The sequence below is a fragment of the Rhinoderma darwinii genome, chromosome 1 (genome assembly GCF_050947455.1).
Source record: "Rhinoderma darwinii isolate aRhiDar2 chromosome 1, aRhiDar2.hap1, whole genome shotgun sequence".
NCBI classification, from domain to species: domain Eukaryota; kingdom Metazoa; phylum Chordata; class Amphibia; order Anura; family Rhinodermatidae; genus Rhinoderma; species Rhinoderma darwinii.
The window spans coordinates 349,447,899-349,466,010 of record NC_134687.1 but is presented as its reverse complement, the minus strand read 5'-3'; the positions used below and the strand labels follow the sequence as shown (position 1 = coordinate 349,466,010).

General features: G+C 45.9%; 2 protein-coding genes across 4 annotated transcripts in view; one reads left to right on the top strand and one right to left on the bottom strand.

The window, feature by feature from the left end:
• Nucleotides 1–880, bottom strand: part of IFT74 (intraflagellar transport 74) — a 150,645-nt gene extending 149,765 nt beyond the window's left edge. Inside the window, exon 1 of one of the 2 annotated variants that reach the window (XM_075826455.1) lies at nucleotides 801–880. The gene's annotated coding sequence lies outside the window, so the exon portion shown is untranslated. Of the gene's footprint in view, nucleotides 1–697; nucleotides 775–800 lie in introns of those variants that run through there. The other variant, XM_075826465.1, reaches the window with a different exon arrangement.
• An 11,305-nt stretch (nucleotides 881–12,185) lies between these two features.
• Nucleotides 12,186–18,112, top strand: part of PLAA (phospholipase A2 activating protein) — a 33,801-nt gene continuing 27,874 nt past the window's right edge. The window contains exons 1-2 of one of the 2 annotated variants that reach the window (XM_075826444.1): nucleotides 12,186–12,441; nucleotides 17,497–17,690. In XM_075826444.1, coding sequence (XP_075682559.1) covers nucleotides 12,293–12,441; nucleotides 17,497–17,690 — 343 coding nt within the window. In that variant the 5' untranslated portion in view covers nucleotides 12,186–12,292. The remainder of the gene's footprint in view (nucleotides 12,442–17,496; nucleotides 17,691–18,112) is intronic. The other variant, XM_075826434.1, reaches the window with a different exon arrangement.

Sequence of the window (18,112 nt, the reverse complement as noted above, 5' to 3'; positions counted from 1 at the left end):
ATATATAAATGATGTATGTTCTGTACATATTATATAATGATCACCTTCATATATAAATGATGTATGTTCTGTACATATTATATAATGATCGCCTTCATATATAAATGATGTATGTTCTGTACATATTATATAATGATCGCCTTCATATATAAATGATGTATGTTCTGTACATATTATATAATGATCGCCTTCATATATAAATGATGTATGTTCTGTACATATTATATAAGGATCGTCTTCATATATACATGATGTATGTTCTGTACATATTATATAATGATCGCCTTCATATATAAATGATGTATGTTCTGTACATATTATATAATGATCGCCTTCATATATAAATGATGTATGTTCTGTACATATTATATAATGATCACCTTCATATATAAATGATGTATGTTCTGTACATATTATATAAGGATCGCCGTCATATATAAATGATGTATGTTCTGTACATATTATATAATGATCGCCTTCATATATAAATGATGTATGTTCTGTACATATTATATAATGATCGCCTTCATATATAAATGATGTATGTTCTGTACATATTATATAAGGATCACCTTCATATATAAATGTTGTATGTTCTGTACATATTATATGATGTATGTTCTGTACATATTATATGATGTATGTTCTGTACATATTATATGATGTATGTTCTGTACATATTATAATCAGTCCTAACATTGGATGTAATCTCCACCACCAAAGCTGTTGACGCGGTGGAAGATACGGAGAACAGAATCATAAGATCTCGAGGAAGAAATACAGTTACAAACACTACTTACATCTCCTCGTCCTCTGCTTCTCGCAGTCTCTTGGTCTCTTAGCAACAAAAGTCACGTGTGAACACTCAACCAACGAAAGACTGAACAGCGCGGAACGATAATTACTGAATACTCGCGAGAGCTAGTCACGTGACGCGATCATGTGACCTAGACTCAACTGCCACTGATTTAGCCGTAGATTATAACGTGTGTGTAGAGATCAGTGCGGCTACGTGTAGGCGATTGCTGATTGTGACCATGGGGCAGTCGTGCGGTATAGGCACACCATGATGAGTACATTTGTATGGGCACTGCTTTAACATGGTTATGTGCTTACTTTGTGCCAGGCACGCTTTCGTTTGGATAATGGCTCGAATACAGGGAATGGCTGTTAAACCCCTAGTGCTCGAGCGATCGGTGGTTTCAAATATTATTATTTAGTTGCAATGTACATTTCCATCAGGTCTATGTTCTGGCCAATTTCTTTGTGAAAGCCGTGCCCTGAAGTGTTGCTGAGAGCGGCATACACCGATTGGGTTTTTGTTTTCACGGAGCGTGTATCCGATGAGGAAACTGCGTTGGAATCGGTGCCAAAACCGGCTCCCATTGATTTTAATTGGAGGCGGTTTTTTTTCTGGTGCTGATTCCAACGCAATTTCCAAAGCGGTATGTTTTTTATTGCCACGGTTCCGCATCTGACCTCCCATTGACTTCAATAGGCATTTTTCGCTGCGTATTTTTGCCCACGGTGCTCCATGGTCGCAGGTGAAAAACGCAGCTGAGTTCGCAGCAAGAAATTGCAGGCAGGTCAAAATCTGCCTCCAAATTCCTTAAAGGGGTTTTCCACCTGACCACTAATGACCTATCCACCGGATAGGTCATCAGTACGTGATCTGTGGGGGTCCGACACCTGGACCCCGCACAGATCAGCTGGTCCGGTGCCTCCGTGCACCGGATGTACGTGCCGGAAGCAGTTGGCTTCGCCCGCAATGCTGTGTACGGAGCCAACTGCTTCCAGCTCTGCACGTAGCATTATGTGCCATAACATCCGGTGCCCGCAGACCACCAGAGCGGCTTAATGGTCCCGGTGTCAGACCCGCAGCAATAATATACTGATGACCTCTCTGTTGGATCTGTCATCAGTTGCTGGAAGGTGGAAAGCCCCTTTAGGGTATGTTCACACGGCCTATTTACGGACGTAATTCGGGCGTTTTTGCCCCGAATTACGCCCGAAAATAGCGCCTCAATAGCGCTGACAAACATCTGCCCATTGAAAGCAATGGGCAGACGTTTGTCTGTTCACACGAGGCGTATATTTACGCGCCGCTGTCAAATGACGGCGCGTAAATAGACGCCCGCGTCAAAGAAGTGACCTGTCACTTCTTTGGCCGTAATTGGAGCCGTTCTTCATTCACTCCAATGAATAGCAGCGCCAATTACGGCCGTAATTGACGTGGCGTTCAAGCGCCTGCACATGCCGGTACGGCTGAAATTACGGGGATGTTTTCAGGCTGAAACATCCCCGTAATTTCAGCCGTTACGGACCCCCGCCGTGTGAACATACCCTTAAGGAATTTTGAGGCAGGTTATTTTCCTGTCTGCAAAAAACTGTTGTGAACAGGGCCTTGAAATCAGAGGCGGTTATCCCTTTGTAAGGCTGGGTTCACACGACCTATTTTCAGATGTAAACGAGGCGTATTATGCCTCGTTTTACGTCTGAAAATAGGGCTACAATACGTTGGCAAACATCTGCCCATTCATTTGAATGGGTTTGCCGACGTACTGTGCCGACGACCTGTAATTTACGCGTCGTCGTTTGACAGCTGTCAAACGACGACGCGTAAATTGACTGCCTCGGCAAAGAAGTGCAGGACACTTCTTTGCCATGTAATTTGAGCCGTTCTTCATTGAACTCAATGAAGAGCAGCTCAAGATTACGGGCGTCTCAGACGCCTCGTAAATTACGAGGAGGAGCATTTACGTGTGAAACGAGGCAGCTGTAAACAGTCTGTCTTTTCACACGTAAATGCCTCTCATCGTGTGAACATACCCTTAAGAGCACTGTGATTTTCAGCCACTTTTGTACGTGTGAACTCACCCTGAGGCCTGAAGTGTAGCCAGCTGTGAGCACAACAATTTGGAAAAATTCAGCCGTGTCATTAGCGTGGCCCAGAGATCTCTCGTCATGGACGGACCTGTGGAAGAGGCTGCCTTGTCCTCCGGGACAGATTATAGTGTATGAAGTCTCCAGTACTTCCATACATGCGATGTGCGTCAATACAAATACACAGCAGGTAATGGTAACGTCAATGTTCATGCCTGACCAGCAGATTCAGTCGTATAAAGTGGTCATCTCATTGTCCGCAAGAAAAAAGCTGCGGAGATGGTGAACGCAGAGGAGGTTTCATCTTCTCAAGTTTTAATAGAATATGATTATGATCAATAAACTACCGCTTTAGGCCCTGTTCACATGACGTTTTTTTTTCCTATGTTTTAGCGCGGATGTTAATCTGCCAACATACACGCTAAAAGCGTATCCTTTTGGCCTCCGTCGGGCTGGTAGCTTTTCCCTGATGTAGGCAAAAAAACATGATGGACTTGGACGTCAATGATGCCTAAGTCTAAGGGTATGTTCACACGCCCTATTATCAGACGTAATTCGGGCCTTTTACGCCTCGAATTACGCCTGAAAAGACGGCTCCATTACGCCTGCAAACATCTGCTCATTGCTAGCAATAGGTCTTACGATGTTCTGTTCAGACGAGGTGTCATTTTACGCGTCGCTGTCAAAAGACGGCTCGTAAAAAGAATTGCATGTCCTCAAGTGAGAAACATTTTTATGCAGCGCCTTTTCTTGTATTGTAATATCTGGTTGTCTATCTGCACTGTGGCAATCATCTCTATGTGTTTAATGTGTTTATGATTTCATATTTGACTCAATAAATTTATATCTTTTTAATTGATCTTTGGTGTGTCAGACTCCGACCTTTAGATATTTGTTTCATTCAGCGGGCTTTTTCACCGTTACCACCATGTTTACTATGGGCCTGGATGCCCCTATCCCTCTAGATATCATACATCAATAGGGATGTATAATATTCTAGGGACTCTTTTGGTGTTCTCCATTTAGGTACAGTAGACCCCCTGTAACGTCCCAACGTCCCCGTCCCCGTCCCCCCGCGCGGCGAGATCGGGGAGACTGTCAGAATCGTGATATACTGTAATACATTAGTATTGCAGTATATCGTGAAAGCGATCTAACGATCGCTGGTTAAAGTCCCCTAGGGAGACACGTAAAAAATAGTCAAATAAAGTTTTGTTTTTTTAATAAATGAAAAAAAGAAGTAAAAAAATACCAAACCCTTTTCCCATTTTCCCTCAAACACATTGTAAAAAAAATTAAAAAAATTAAAAACAAATTTAAACAATTTTAAAAGATAACATAACTGGTATCGACGCGTCCGTAAAAGTCTGAACTATTACAATACATCATTATTTAGTCCGGACGGTGAACGCCGTAAAATTAAAAACATCAGAATTGGTGTTTTTTGGTCCCTTCTTCTCCCACAAAAAAATGAAATAAAAAGTGATGAAAAAGTCTCACGTACCACAAAATGGTATCAATATAAACTGTAAACGCCGTAAAAACAAAACCACCCAAAAGGTTGAGGAATCGCTGTTTTTTTCCTATTCCACCCCACATATAATTTTTTTCTTGTTTCCCACTACATTATATGGTACAAAAAATGGTGCTGTGAAAATCTACAACTCATCCCGCAAAAAACAGGCCCTCATATGGCAATATTGATGGAAAAATAAGGGTATGTGCACACACACTAATTACGTTCGTAATTGACGGACGTATTTCGGCCGCAAGTCCCGGACCGAACTCAGTGCAGGGAGCCGGGCTCCTAGCATCATACTTATGTACGATGCTAGGAGTCCCTGCCTCGCTGCAGGACAACTGTCCCGTACTGTAATCATGTTTTCAGTACGGGACAGTAGTTCCACGGAGAGGCAGGGACTCCTAGCATCGTACATAAGTATGATGCTAGGAGCCCGGCTCCCTGCACTGTGTTCGGTCTGGGACTTGCGGCCGAAATACGTCCGTCAATTACGGACGTAATTAGTGTGTGTGCACATACCCTTAGAGTTATGGCTTTTGGAAGGTGGGGAGGAAAAAACAAAAGTGAAAAACTGAAAAATGGCTACGGAGGGAAGGGGTTAACAGACAGCACACGGACGTATACAACATTTGTCTGAATAAGGCCTAAGGGTGAGTTGTTGAAAATCCGCAGCATAAGGGCTTATTCACACGAACGTATAATACGTTCGTGCTACGCGTGTGGAAATCACGCGCGTCACACAGACCTATGTTACTGAATGGGGCCGTTTAGACTGTCAGTGAATTTCACGCAGCGTATGTGCGCTGCGTGAAACTCATGACATGTCCTATATTTGGCCGTGTTTCGCGCAGCACGCACCCTTTGAAGTTAATGGGTGCGTGCAAATCGTGCTCGGCACACGGAAGCACTTCCGGGTGCCGCGCGCTACAGTAGTAAATACTATGAATGAAAACAGAAAAGCACCACGTGCTTGTAAACAGAAAACCAGAGTGAAATCACGCAGCAACGCACCATATGCTGATGCCACACGGACCTTTTGCGCGCGCAAAACACACACGCTCGTGTGAATCCGGCCTAATACAGTAGCAGCAGAGTGGATGACATTTGAACAAATCTCATCCACACGCTGCGTAAATGATAAGTCGAAAAAACGCTCAGGAATTGACCTGCGGTGCGTTTTTTAATCCGCAGCATGTCAATTGTATTTGCGGAATCGCTGCTTTTTTGTTGCAGGTTTTCCTTATTGAATTCAATGGGGAGGTAAAACCTGCAACAAATAGCAGATGTTGCATTTTTTTGGCAGCGGAAAAGCAGCGATTCCGCCGTTAAAAAAATCAACAATTTTACGCCTTATGCACACGAACGTGTTTTTGCGTCCGGAATTGCTATGGCACCATGCACACGACCGTGGTTTCTTTCAGGACCGCAAATATTAGCCGCACAAACTCAGGACATGTCTTATTACGGCCCGCAAATTCGCTTTTGAATTGCCTATAGAAGTCAATGGGCCCGTGGAAACCGTGGATACACCACCGTGTGACATCTCTAATTTGCGGAAGTGTTGCTAAGCGACGACAGGAAGTCTGCATCATTGTTTTCCTTGCACTTTTTTATATGATCCGCATTGTGCGGATGACACATGGATGCATTACGGATGATATTTCATCCGCACAATACGGACCACAGTCCAGGAATTTGCGGGCCAGAAGAACACTACGGTCAAGTGCATAAGGCCTTAGGCCTCATGCAGACGACCGTAGCCATGTGCACGGCCGTGATTTTCGGGTCGGACGGCTACGGAGTGTCACCCGAGGGCCACCTGCAAATAGCGGGCCGTGCGCATTCATTTCTATGAGCCTGGACCGCAGAACACGGCTGTAATAAGACATGTTCATTCTTTTTGCGGTCCAGGCTCCTGGGCCATGCACGGACCGTGGAAACTACGGTTGTGTGCATCGGCCCATGGAAATGAATGGGGCCGCAATTCACCCGTGGATTTTCGGGGGAATTGTGGCCGCAAAAGCACGTTCGTATGCATGGGGCCTTAGTAATCACGGCCGACGGCCGCATTTTCATGCCGTGCTCCCATACAAAGTATGGGAGCACGGCCCGTAAAAAACGAAACGTAGGACATGCTCTATAATTCCCGGCACGGACACCTATCCGTAGCGATACGGCAATGTGTCCTCGGCCAAAAGAACCGGGCATGTCTGTAATTGCAATTACGGAGTTTTTTTACGGTCGTGTGCTTGGATCCTTAGGCCTCATGCAAACTGCCGTGCCCGTAATCACGGCCCACAATTACGGGAACGGCCGCAGCCCGCCTTTTCGGCCCGTTCTCCGATAAAAAGCACGGCCTGTAAAACGCAAAAGATAGGCCATGTTCTATCTTTTGCGGTACAGTTCTACGGCATAGACATCTATCGGTAGCGATACGGAAAGGCGTCCGCGGCCAATTGAACTGAATGGGTCCGTAATTGCGGACCGTAATACGTTCCACAATTATGGAGATTTTTTACGGTCGTGTGCATGGGGCAGTACTTACCCAAAATTCTGTGTTTGTCGTCCAGGCCTCTGATTGGCTGCAGCGGTCACATGGGATGAAACGTCATCCCAAGAGTACGGCAGAGGGACGGGTTATCATGGCTACGGAAGTATGAAACTTTTTTTTGTATGTGCAGTTTTCCGCAGCGGACATTCTGGCTGAAAAACTGCACTACAATTTGGTGCGTTTTTTGGGCTGGAATTTGCTGCGACGCCCAGGGAGGATACACTGTGTGCTTTTACGCAGCATATTCGCCCCGTGTGAACATAGCCTTAGGGTAAAATCACAGATAAAGTTTTGGGGCAGTTTTTTGCGCCAAAGCCAGAAGTGGAACCAAAAGGAGGGAAAGGTATAAAGAAAAGACTGATGCATCTACATTCTTTGGCGCCTACTGACATGTTTGGCTCAAAAAAGTGCACCTAAAACTGCCTAGGTTAGGCCTCATGCACACGACCGTAGCCATGTGCACACACAGGATTTTCGGGTTGGCCGGCCATGGAGTGACAGCCGCGAGCCGCCCGCAAATCGCAGGCCGTGCACATGGCCGCGGCTATTATTTTCAATGAGCCCGGACCCGGCCGTAATAAGGCTTGCCCGTTCTTTCTGCGGTCCGGGCTCCGGGGCCATGCACGGACCGTGAAAACCACGGTCGTGTGCATGGCCCCATAGGAATGAATGGGGCCGCAATTCTCCCGTGGATTTTCGGGGGAATTGCGGCCGCAAAAGCATGTTCGTGTGCATGAGGCCTAAGTGTAGATCCCATTAATTTTTTATTTATTGATTTTTATTTCTATAAATAAAAAAAATACAACCGTATTTTCATCCATCTGTAAATTCTCTCTGTAAATACAGATCAGTAGTCATCCGCATATACGGAACGGTATCCGCAAACACGGTCCGTAGTGCATCCGTATATACGGATCCACAAAAAGAAGAAAAACACGAATGATACGCAACATCTGCAAACCTGGCGTCGCCTAGAAACGCTTCCGTAATTACGGGCGGCTATGGGTGCACATCCGTAGCCGTCTGTAATTACGGAAGTGCTCATAGACTTCTATGGGGAGTCCATGATGTAATTACGGACAATAATAGGACATGTTCTATATTTTACGCATCATTTCTACAGAACGGACACCCATCCGTAAAAATACGGAAAGGTGTCCGTAGCCCATAGAAATGAACGGGTCACTAATTACGGATGAAAAATACGGTCGTGTGCATGGGGCCTAAAGCTGGCATAAGAGATCCTTAGGAAGCGGTTAATTTTGGCAGCGTATTTTTCTGTTTTTTCCTCGCCTCCAAAAGTTGTAACGTTTTTATACTTTTGCTGATGTTGCTGAGGTCTTGTTTTATGCATTTCAGGGTTTATTTTTTGTACATAGAAAATAGTGTTTCAGTGTTTTTTGCAGGTATGGCCTAATAGAGTGCCTGTCAGTTTTAGGCCTCATTTACACGAACGTGATATACGTCCGTGCGACTCGCGTACTTTTCACGCGGGTCGCACGGACCTATGCAAGTCTATGGGGGCATGCAGACAGTCCGTGAGTTTTGCTCAGCGTGAGTGCGCTGAAAAAAACTCACGACATGTTCTAAATTTCTGCGTTTTTCGCGCATCACGCACCCATCGAAGTCAATGGGTGCGTGAAAACCACGCAGGTCGCACGGAAGCACTTCCGTGCGAACTGCGTGATTCGCGCAAGAGCTGTCAAACTCTGAATGTAAACAGAAAAGCACCACGTGCTTTTCTGTTTACTAACATCCAAACGGAGTGTCTTAGAGATGAGCGAACCGTCCGAACCGAACTTCACCGGGTTCGGCCGAACTCGTTTTGACCGAACCCGGCAAAAAATGTTCCGGTACGCGACATCAGGAGACAGTCACTGTCCAGGGTGCTGAAAGAGTTAAACTGGTTCAGCACCCTGGACAGTGACTTCCAATCACAATATACATGAACGTGTAAAAAAAAAAAGAAGTTCTGACTTACCGAGAACTCCCGGCTTCTTCCTCCAGTCTGACCTCCCGGGATGACGATTCAGTCCAAGTGACAGCTCCAGCCAATCACAGGCCAAGCACAGGCTGCAGCCAATCACAGGCTGCAGCGGTCTCATGGACTGCGGCGTCATCCAGGGAGGTGTGGCCGGATGTCAAGAGAGGGACGCGTCACCAAGGCAACGGCCGGGAGACCGGACTGGAGGAAGCAGGAAGTTCTTGGTAAGTATGAACGTCTTTTTTTTATTCACAGGTTGCTCTATATTGTGATCGGAATTCACTGTCGAGGGTGCTGAAAGAGTTACTGCCGATCAGTTAACTCTTTCAGCACCCTGGACAGTGACTGACGTCGACTAGCCTCATCTCTATGATGGCGGCTGCGCGAAAATCGCGCATCATACACTGATGACACACGGAGCTGTCAAGTGTAACTGAGGCCTTAGGGTATGTTCACACGTCTTAACAAAATACGTCTGAATTTCTGACGTTTTTGCAAGTGCATGCGTTTTTCGCGGCGTCCATTACGGACATAATTGGAGCTGTTTTTCAATGGAGTCAATGAAAAACGGCTCCAATTACGTCCCAAGAAGTAACATGCACTTCTTTGAGGCGGGCGTCTTTTTACGCACCGTCTTCTGACAGCGACGCGTAAAAATACACCTCGTCTGAACAGAACATCGTAAAACCCATTGAAATCAATGGGCAGATGTTTGCAGACGTATTTTTTCAGGCGTAATTCGAGGCGTAAAACGCCTGAATTACGTCTGAAAATAGGTCGTGTGAAAATACCGTTGCACTGACAGGTAAGAATGCTTTGGTATACTAACACCTCTTGCCCACGACCGAGATTGGGCCGTGAAAAATGGTCCGCGTGTCGAATGGTGAATGGGACTCCTGCCATCATAGATATTTTATGATGCTAGGAGTCTCTGACTCCCCACGGAACTGCTGTTCCATACTGAACAAAATGATACAGCACGGAACAGCAGTTCCCATGGGGAGGCAAAGACTCCTTGCATCATAAAATATCTATGATGGCAGGAGTCCCATTCACCTGTACCGTGGTCAGGCCCGGGAAATGCGGCTGATACGCGGACCGTTTTTCACGTCCCGAACTCAGTCGTGTGTAAGAGGTGTTAGTATACCAAAGCATTATACCTGCGATCAAAATATCGCATACTGAAGTACCTCAGTGGGACTGAAAAAATAAGTAATAAATGTTAAATAAAAGTTATAAATAATGATTATAGTTAAAAAGTGGTTTTATTAGTAAAATAACCCAAACAATAAGGTTAAAGAGACTCTGTCACCACATTATAAGTGCCCTGTCTCCTACATAAGGAGATTGGCACTATAATGTAGGTGACAGCAGTGCTTTTTATTTAACTATGATACTAGGAGCCTGACTCCCTGCACTGTGTTCAGTCCGGGACTTGCGGCCGAAATACGTTCCGTCCTTTACGGACGTAACATGCTAAGGCCTAAAATAGGCTGGTCACTTAGAGGTTAATATGTTGCCCAATGTAAGCGCAGCATATTACAGCTACAGGTCTGTACTCCTAGTAGCCAAAATGGCAGAAAAGACTAATAGGAGACTGGTGAAAGAATCCAGTGGACTCCTAGTTTGAGTCCACTTTATTCATAAAGGAAGCGCTCCTCCCACCTGTCTGGCTGTTGTGTACATATGTATACACAGCAGTCAATCACAGGCCTGAAGGGCGGTGGGCTCGCTCCCCTCATTAATGTAACTAAGGCCCCATTCACACGACAGGGTTTCCCGGCCGTGTGACGGCCGTTCAAAAAACGGCCGTCACACGGCTGCAGTAGGAACAATAGACCCCAAATGTGGCTATTAACACGAACGATTTTTTTGACGGCCCGGGAATCCGGGCCGTCAGAAAATGGGACATGCCCTATCTTCGGCCGTTCTTGAATGTGTTCCAAGTGACGGCCATGTCTTCAGTCCCGCGCTCTCTCCTCCCCACAGTGCGAAGTGCATGTGAGGAGGAGGAGGAGGGTATTTTTTTGCTCCCTGTAGGAGCGGAATCCCCAATCCCCCGCCACAGCTTCAGCATTGCTGTGGCCGGGGATTGGGGATTCCGCTCCAGTAGAAGTCCCTGACTTCACTGTCCATATATGGACACAGTGACGTCAGGGACTTCTGAAGCGGAATCCTCACTGCCGTGGCCGGGGATTCCGATTCAGAAGTCTCTCACTTCACTCTCCATATATACAGGAAGGTAGGGGGTGCCATCTATGGGGGGTGAGTATGGGGCTGTGTGGCATTACCTACAGGGGGGCTGTGTGGCATTGCTTACAGGGGGGCTGTGTGGCATTACCTAAAAGGGGGCCTGTGTGGCACTACCTAAAAGGGGGGCTGTGTGGCATTACCTATAGGAGGGCTGTGGCAGTATCTATAGAAGGTAGTGTGTGGCATTACCTACAGGGGGCTGTGTGGCATTACCTTCAGGGGGGCTGAGTGGCATTACCTACAGGTGGCTGTGTGGCACTACCTACAGGGGGCTGTGGCAGTATGTACAGGGGGCAGTGTGTGGCATTATCTACAGAGGTGTGTGGCAAAAAATTTACAAACGAAATTCATCAGATTTTAAAACGGACAGGGAAAAAAAACTGATGCAAAATGGGACAAAATCGGCCGTTAAAAACGGGAACACGGCCCGGAAACGGAACGGATGCAAAACGGCCGGGAAAAACATCCCAAAACGGCCGTTTTTATCTGCCGACACTCGGACCGTCGTGTGAATAGAGCATAAAGGGGCATTCTCAGAATAGGTGGAAAGTGTCTGATCAGTGGGACTCCCACTGATCACTAGAACAGGGGTCCTAAACCCCCGATTCGAATGATCGCTGGGCCCCCAGCAGGGATAAATATAATTTCTGGTAATACCCCATGTGTATTTATTTTAATGTGGTATGACTTAAAAAAAACAAAACAATTGTGATTCATTTTTTAAATTAAAAGCAAGGTTAGATTTAGTTTTTTATTTTTACATCAAAACCTCTCCTTGCGATACTGATACATTTGCCTTGATGTTTTTCCATGGCGATGCACATAACGGGCAATACAGAGACAGGACTCCAGACCTCTACTACAGCAGCAGGCACAATGCTGTGACACCCAGGAGATAGAGGGTAACCCCCCTAAACCAACACACGATGCTGTGTCAGAAACAATACCAGGCTCACCACCAGACCGAGGCAGCAACACCGCCACCTGCAGCCTGCCCTCTCCTCCAGGAGGGCAGTGGCTCTGCCGTCACTTCCTATGGTGCCCCGGGTTTTGTGCTCCGCCGCATCATTTCCGTACTGTGTGCGGCTGTTGCTGTGTCATGGCGGAGGCCGGGTGTTACCGGCTGCGCTGCTCTGTCCCCGGGCATGAACTGGATGTCCGTGGAGTGGTCCAATGCCCCCTGTCGCCAGGTGAGGGGTTCGTGTCCGTATCACGTGACAGGAGCGCACGCCTTTGGGTGCCGGACAGGTGAGAGACCCCCCTGGGGAGAGGCAGATGAAGCTGGGACAGGTCCAGTCCTGTCACCTGAGACCAATACATGCGATTATGTGCGCCCGGAAACCATGGCGGTGCCATAGACCCAACGATACAGAGCTATTATTATCCCCTACTACAGTATAGTGTTAGATGACCAGCATGTCCATTGTGCTCCATAGCACACGTCTGCAACTGAATGTGCCTCATTCATTATATATGAGCTCACAGGGAGTATGCCTCAGTATAAAGATGCCTCCTAGTATAAGCTCACAGTGAGTATGCCTCAGTATAAAGATGCCTCCTAGTATGAGCTCACAGTGAGTATGCCTCAGTATAGAGATGCCTCCTAGTATGAGCTCAGTGAGTATGCCTCAGTATAAAGATGCCTCCTAGTATGAGCTCACAGTGCGTGTGCCTCAGTATAAAGATGCCTCCTAGTATAAGCTCACAGTGAGTGTGCCTCAGTATAAAGATGCCTCCTAGTATGAGCTCACAGTGAGTATGCCTCAGTATAAAGATGCCTCCTAGTATGAGCTCACAGTGAGTGTGCCTCAGTATAAAGATGCCTCCTAGTATGAGCTCACAGTGAGTGTGCCTCAGTATAAAGATGCCTCCTAGTATGAGCTCAGTGAGTATGCCTCAGTATAAAGATGCCTCCTAGTATGAGCTCACAGTGAGTATGCCTCAGTATAAAGATACCTCCTAGTATAAGCTCACAGTGAGTATGCCTCAATATAAAGATGCCTCCTAGTATGAGCTCACAGTGAGTGTGCCTCAGTATAAAGATGCCTCCTAGTATAAGCTCACAGTGAGTGCCTCACTATAAAGATGCCTCCTAGTATAAGCTCACAGTGAGTATGCCTCAGTATAAAGATGCCTCCTAGTATAAGCTCACAGTGAGTGTGCCTCAGTTTAAAGATGCCTCAGTATAAAGATGCCTCCTAGTATGAGCTCACAGTGAGTGTGCCTCAGTATAAAGATGCCTCCTAGTATGAGCTCACAGTGAGTGTGCCTCAGTATAAAGATGCCTCCTAGTATGAGCTCAGTGAGTATGCCTCAGTATAAAGATGCCTCCTAGTATGAGCTCACAGTGAGTATGCCTCAGTATAAAGATACCTCCTAGTATAAGCTCACAGTGAGTATGCCTCAATATAAAGATGCCTCCTAGTATGAGCTCACAGTGAGTGTGCCTCAGTATAAAGATGCCTCCTAGTATAAGCTCACAGTGAGTGCCTCACTATAAAGATGCCTCCTAGTATAAGCTCACAGTGAGTATGCCTCAGTATAAAGATGCCTCCTAGTATAAGCTCACAGTGAGTGTGCCTCAGTTTAAAGATGCCTCAGTATAAAGATGCCTGCTAGTATAAGCTCACAGTGAGTGTGCCTCACTATAAAGATGCCTCCTAGTATAAGCTCACAGTGAGTATGCCTCACAATAAAGATGCCTCCTAGTATAAGCTCACAGTGAGTGTGCCTCACAATAAAGATACCTCCTAGTATATGCTCAGTGAATGTGCCTCACAATAAAGATGCCTCCTAGTATAAGCTCACAGTGAGTGTGCCTCACTATAAAGATGCCTCCTAGTATAAGCTCACAGTGAGTGTGCCTCACAATAAAGATGCCTCCTAGTATAAGCTCACAGTGAGTGTGCCTCAGTATAAAGATGCCTCCTAGTATAAGCTCACAGTGAGTATGCCTCACAATAAAGATGCCTCCTAGTATAAGCTCACAGTGAGTGCCTCACAATAAAGATGCCTCCTAGTATAAGCTCACAGTGAGTGTGCCTCACTATAAAGATGCCTCCTAGTATAAGCTCACAGTGAGTGCCTCACAATAAAGATGCCTCCTAGTATAAGCTCACAGTGAGTGTGCCTCACTATAAGGATGCCTCCTAGTGTAAGCTCTAAGCTCACAGTGAGAGTGCCTCACTATAAAGATGCCTCTAAGGCCCCCTGCACACAAATGTGCTTTTGCGACTAATTCCCCCGAAAATCCACGGGAGAATTGCAGCCCCATTCATTCCTATGGGCCCATGCACAGGACACTGGTTTCCACGGTCCGTGCATGGCCCAGGAGCCTGGACCATAGAAAGAACGGACATGTCTTATTACGGCCGTGTTCTGCGGTCCATGTGCACGGCCGACTCGAAAATCACGGCCGTGCACATGGCTACGGTCGTCTGCATGAGGCCTTAGAATAAGCTCACAGTGAGTGTGCCTCACTATAAAGATGCCTCCTAGTATAAGCTCACAGTGAGTGTGCCTCACTATAAAGATGCCTCCTAGTATAAGCTCACAGTGAGTGTGCCTCACTATAAAAATACCTCCTAATATAAGCTCACAGTGAGAGTGCCTCACTATAAAGATGCCTCCTAGTATAAGCTCACAGTAAGTATGCCTCACTATAAAGATACCTCCTAGTATATGTTCACAGTGAGTATGCCTCTATACAGATACCTGCTAGTATATGCCCACAGTGAGTGTGCCTCACTATAAAGATACCTCCTAATATAAGCTCACAGTGAGTGTGCCTCACTATAAAGATGCCTCCTAATATAAGCTCACAGTGAGTGTGCCTAACTATAAAGATACCTCCTAATATAAGCTCACAGTGAGTGTGCCTCACTATAAAGATACCTCCTAATATAAGCTCACAGTGAGTGGGCCTCACTATAAAGATACCTCCTAATATAAGCTCACAGTGAGTGTGCCTCACTATAAAGATACCTCCTAATATAAGCTCATAGTGAGTGTGCCTCACTATAAAGATACCTCCTAATATAAGCTCACAGTGAGTGTGCCTCATAGTACAAGTTCACAATAAATCTTCCTCATAGTATAAGGGCTTATTCAGACGAACGTGATATATGTCCGTGCAACGCGCATGTTAGTCTATGGGGCAGTGCAGACAGCGTGTGTCCGCTGTGTAAAACTCACGACATGTCCTATATTTGTGCGTTTTTCACGCATCACGCACCCATTGAAGTCAATGGGTGCGTGAAAATCATGCGCAGCACACGGAAGCACTTCCGTGTGACGCGCGTGATTCACGCAACAGCAGTAAAAACTATGAATGAAAACAGAAAAGCACCACGTGCTTTTCAGTTTACAAACCTACAAACAGTGTCATAATGATGGCGGCTGTGCGAAAATCACTCAGCCACGCATCATACGCTGCTGACACGGAGCTGTTATGTACCTTTTGCGCGTGCAAAACTCACACGCTCGCGTGAATCCGGCCTAATCCTAACATTCGCAGTGCATTTGCAGTGTACTTTACAGTTCTATGTCAGGAGGATTTCTCAACTTATACCTCCGACATCCGCCTCTGACGTATGCCACTATATAGGCAGACGTTGCACATAGAGTTCCAGTTGAAAACTAAAGTATACCGACATGTACCAGCCCTACCGATGCCAAAAAGACACTTTAGTCATCCATCGGGTAAAAGGGCCCCTATGGATACATTCGGCTGTTTCCATAACTCCATAGGAATGAGAGGAGAAAGCCGTTCTAATGCCCGGTCACCTCTCCATTCACCACCTGGATGTGGTATAGGGGTTGGGTGATCCCCATTCTGTAGGTGTGGGTACCAGAGCTGGGACCCGCATCTGTCAGACACTTATGGCATATCCCCTGGGTATGCCGTAAATGTTCAAAAACTGTCATTTAATAAAACTTTCATCATAGTGACATGTCAGAAGTTTTGATCGGTGGGGTCCGGGTGCAGAGACAACCATTGATCGCTGAAACGCTTAGCCGAGCGCAGAGCCTCTTCTCGGAGGGGCGGGGTTAGCAGAAGACGCGCTCATAGAAGTTGATGAGCCCGTCTTCAGCTAACTCAGTCTTTCCGAGAAGAGACGTAAAGATACATTTGAAGATTTTCTGAAGCTAAAACGTAAATACAATTCTTTAGATACTGGCATCAACACAGAGATAATTGTTCCCCTACCCCCACAGGGTTGATAAAGATTTTTGCCTTTCATGGGCTCTATAAAGTCTTCTCAAAAATCTTTCCAATCTGACCTGAAGATTTCTGTCCCAACTCTTCTCTGAAGAATTGATTGAATGTCACCAATACACGCTAAAGGTGCCCGTACACATTAGTTATAAAAAACACAAAGCAAAATAATAAACATACACCCTATACCCATATCTTTTCTGTAAGTAGACGCCTGGCCCATTCTGAAAATGACACCCAGCACTTTGCATTCATAAATGTAACGTTATGTGAAAAATGCCTAAAAAGTCTGTGGCTAAAAGTCTGGCCCGAGCAGAGCCTGAGACATTCACCACCACGTAAAGAGATGTGCAGAATCCATACATGCCACTCATGACTATGTCTACATGCCCATATCTTCACAAAATCATCAAAATCTGCGTTCCAGATGGCGGTAAACTTTTGATTTTTGCAGTCGGCGAATGTCCTGATAAGGTACAGGGGTGATCAGAGGTGCAACAGCTCTTGTCACTCCTTTTAGTAGAAAAAAAAAAAACACCTTTATAAGGGTGAGCGCACATTTCCTCTAGGACTGGTAAGAGGGGGGTGATAGGACGCATCGCTAGTAAAGTACAGGGGCTTTTATTTTGATTTCAATATTTTATTGCTATGTGCCACTTTTGACCTGGCGCAGTGTCCGTTACTTGAATGGGGCTGAGTTGTGTTCCCTACACACAGCCTCGTCGGTAGTGCAGCTCAGGAGAGAAATTGGTGAGGGTTCCTCTGTTTGGACCTACTTGATCAAATATGGCATATTTTAGCGCTATGCCAGAGGTCAGCAACCTTCGGCACTCCAGCTGTTGTAAAACGGAAACTTCCAGCATGCACTGACAGCCAAAGGCTTTATTATTCCAGCCAAAGGCTGTCAGGGCATGCTGGGAGTTGTAGTTTGACAACAGCTGGAGTGCCGAAGGTTGCAGAGCCCTGCAGTAGTGTATACTGGTGGGGATAATAAGGCAGTATGATGTATGTAATGATTATGTGTATGACCATTTTGTTTTGGATCTGAGCCGAGTTTGAGGAGTAACTAATATTGTTACTGTCAGTCCTAGCACAGGTTTCATTGAATTGAATCGTATGAAGGGACACTCCAACTTTGTGTCTTGCGTATGCTACATACCACCAAGCGATACTTATCCACGAGGATTGATTGCCACCGGTGGAAACGACCATAACATCTGTGTGTTCAGCCTTGATAATCCAAACCCTCTATATGTTCTGAAAGGCCACAAGAACACAGGTAGGTTATGCTCTTCGTACAATTGAATGTCTTGGCTTGTACCGGGACATGTGATATTGAATAAGTCACTTAGGGTACATTCACACGGTGCTGTCTGGTACAGCAGAGGGCCACACCATTATCGTACTGGAAAAAAGCTGCAAAACGTGTATGAATGCGTGCGTTTCTGCCATGGTTTTACTACTACTATTGCAATAAAAACACATAAGAAACATGGCACAAAGATACACTAATAAAATAAAACATGTAATTTGCCTGAATGCCCACAAGTATTAAAGGGAACCTGTCAGCACCTTTATGTTGCCCTAACTATGGGCAGCGTGATATAGAGACAGATGCCCTGATTACACTTAACTATGTTTTCCTCTAAAGTTCTGCTGCAATTTAGAGAAACCATAGATTTAATAAGTGCCAGACTTGGG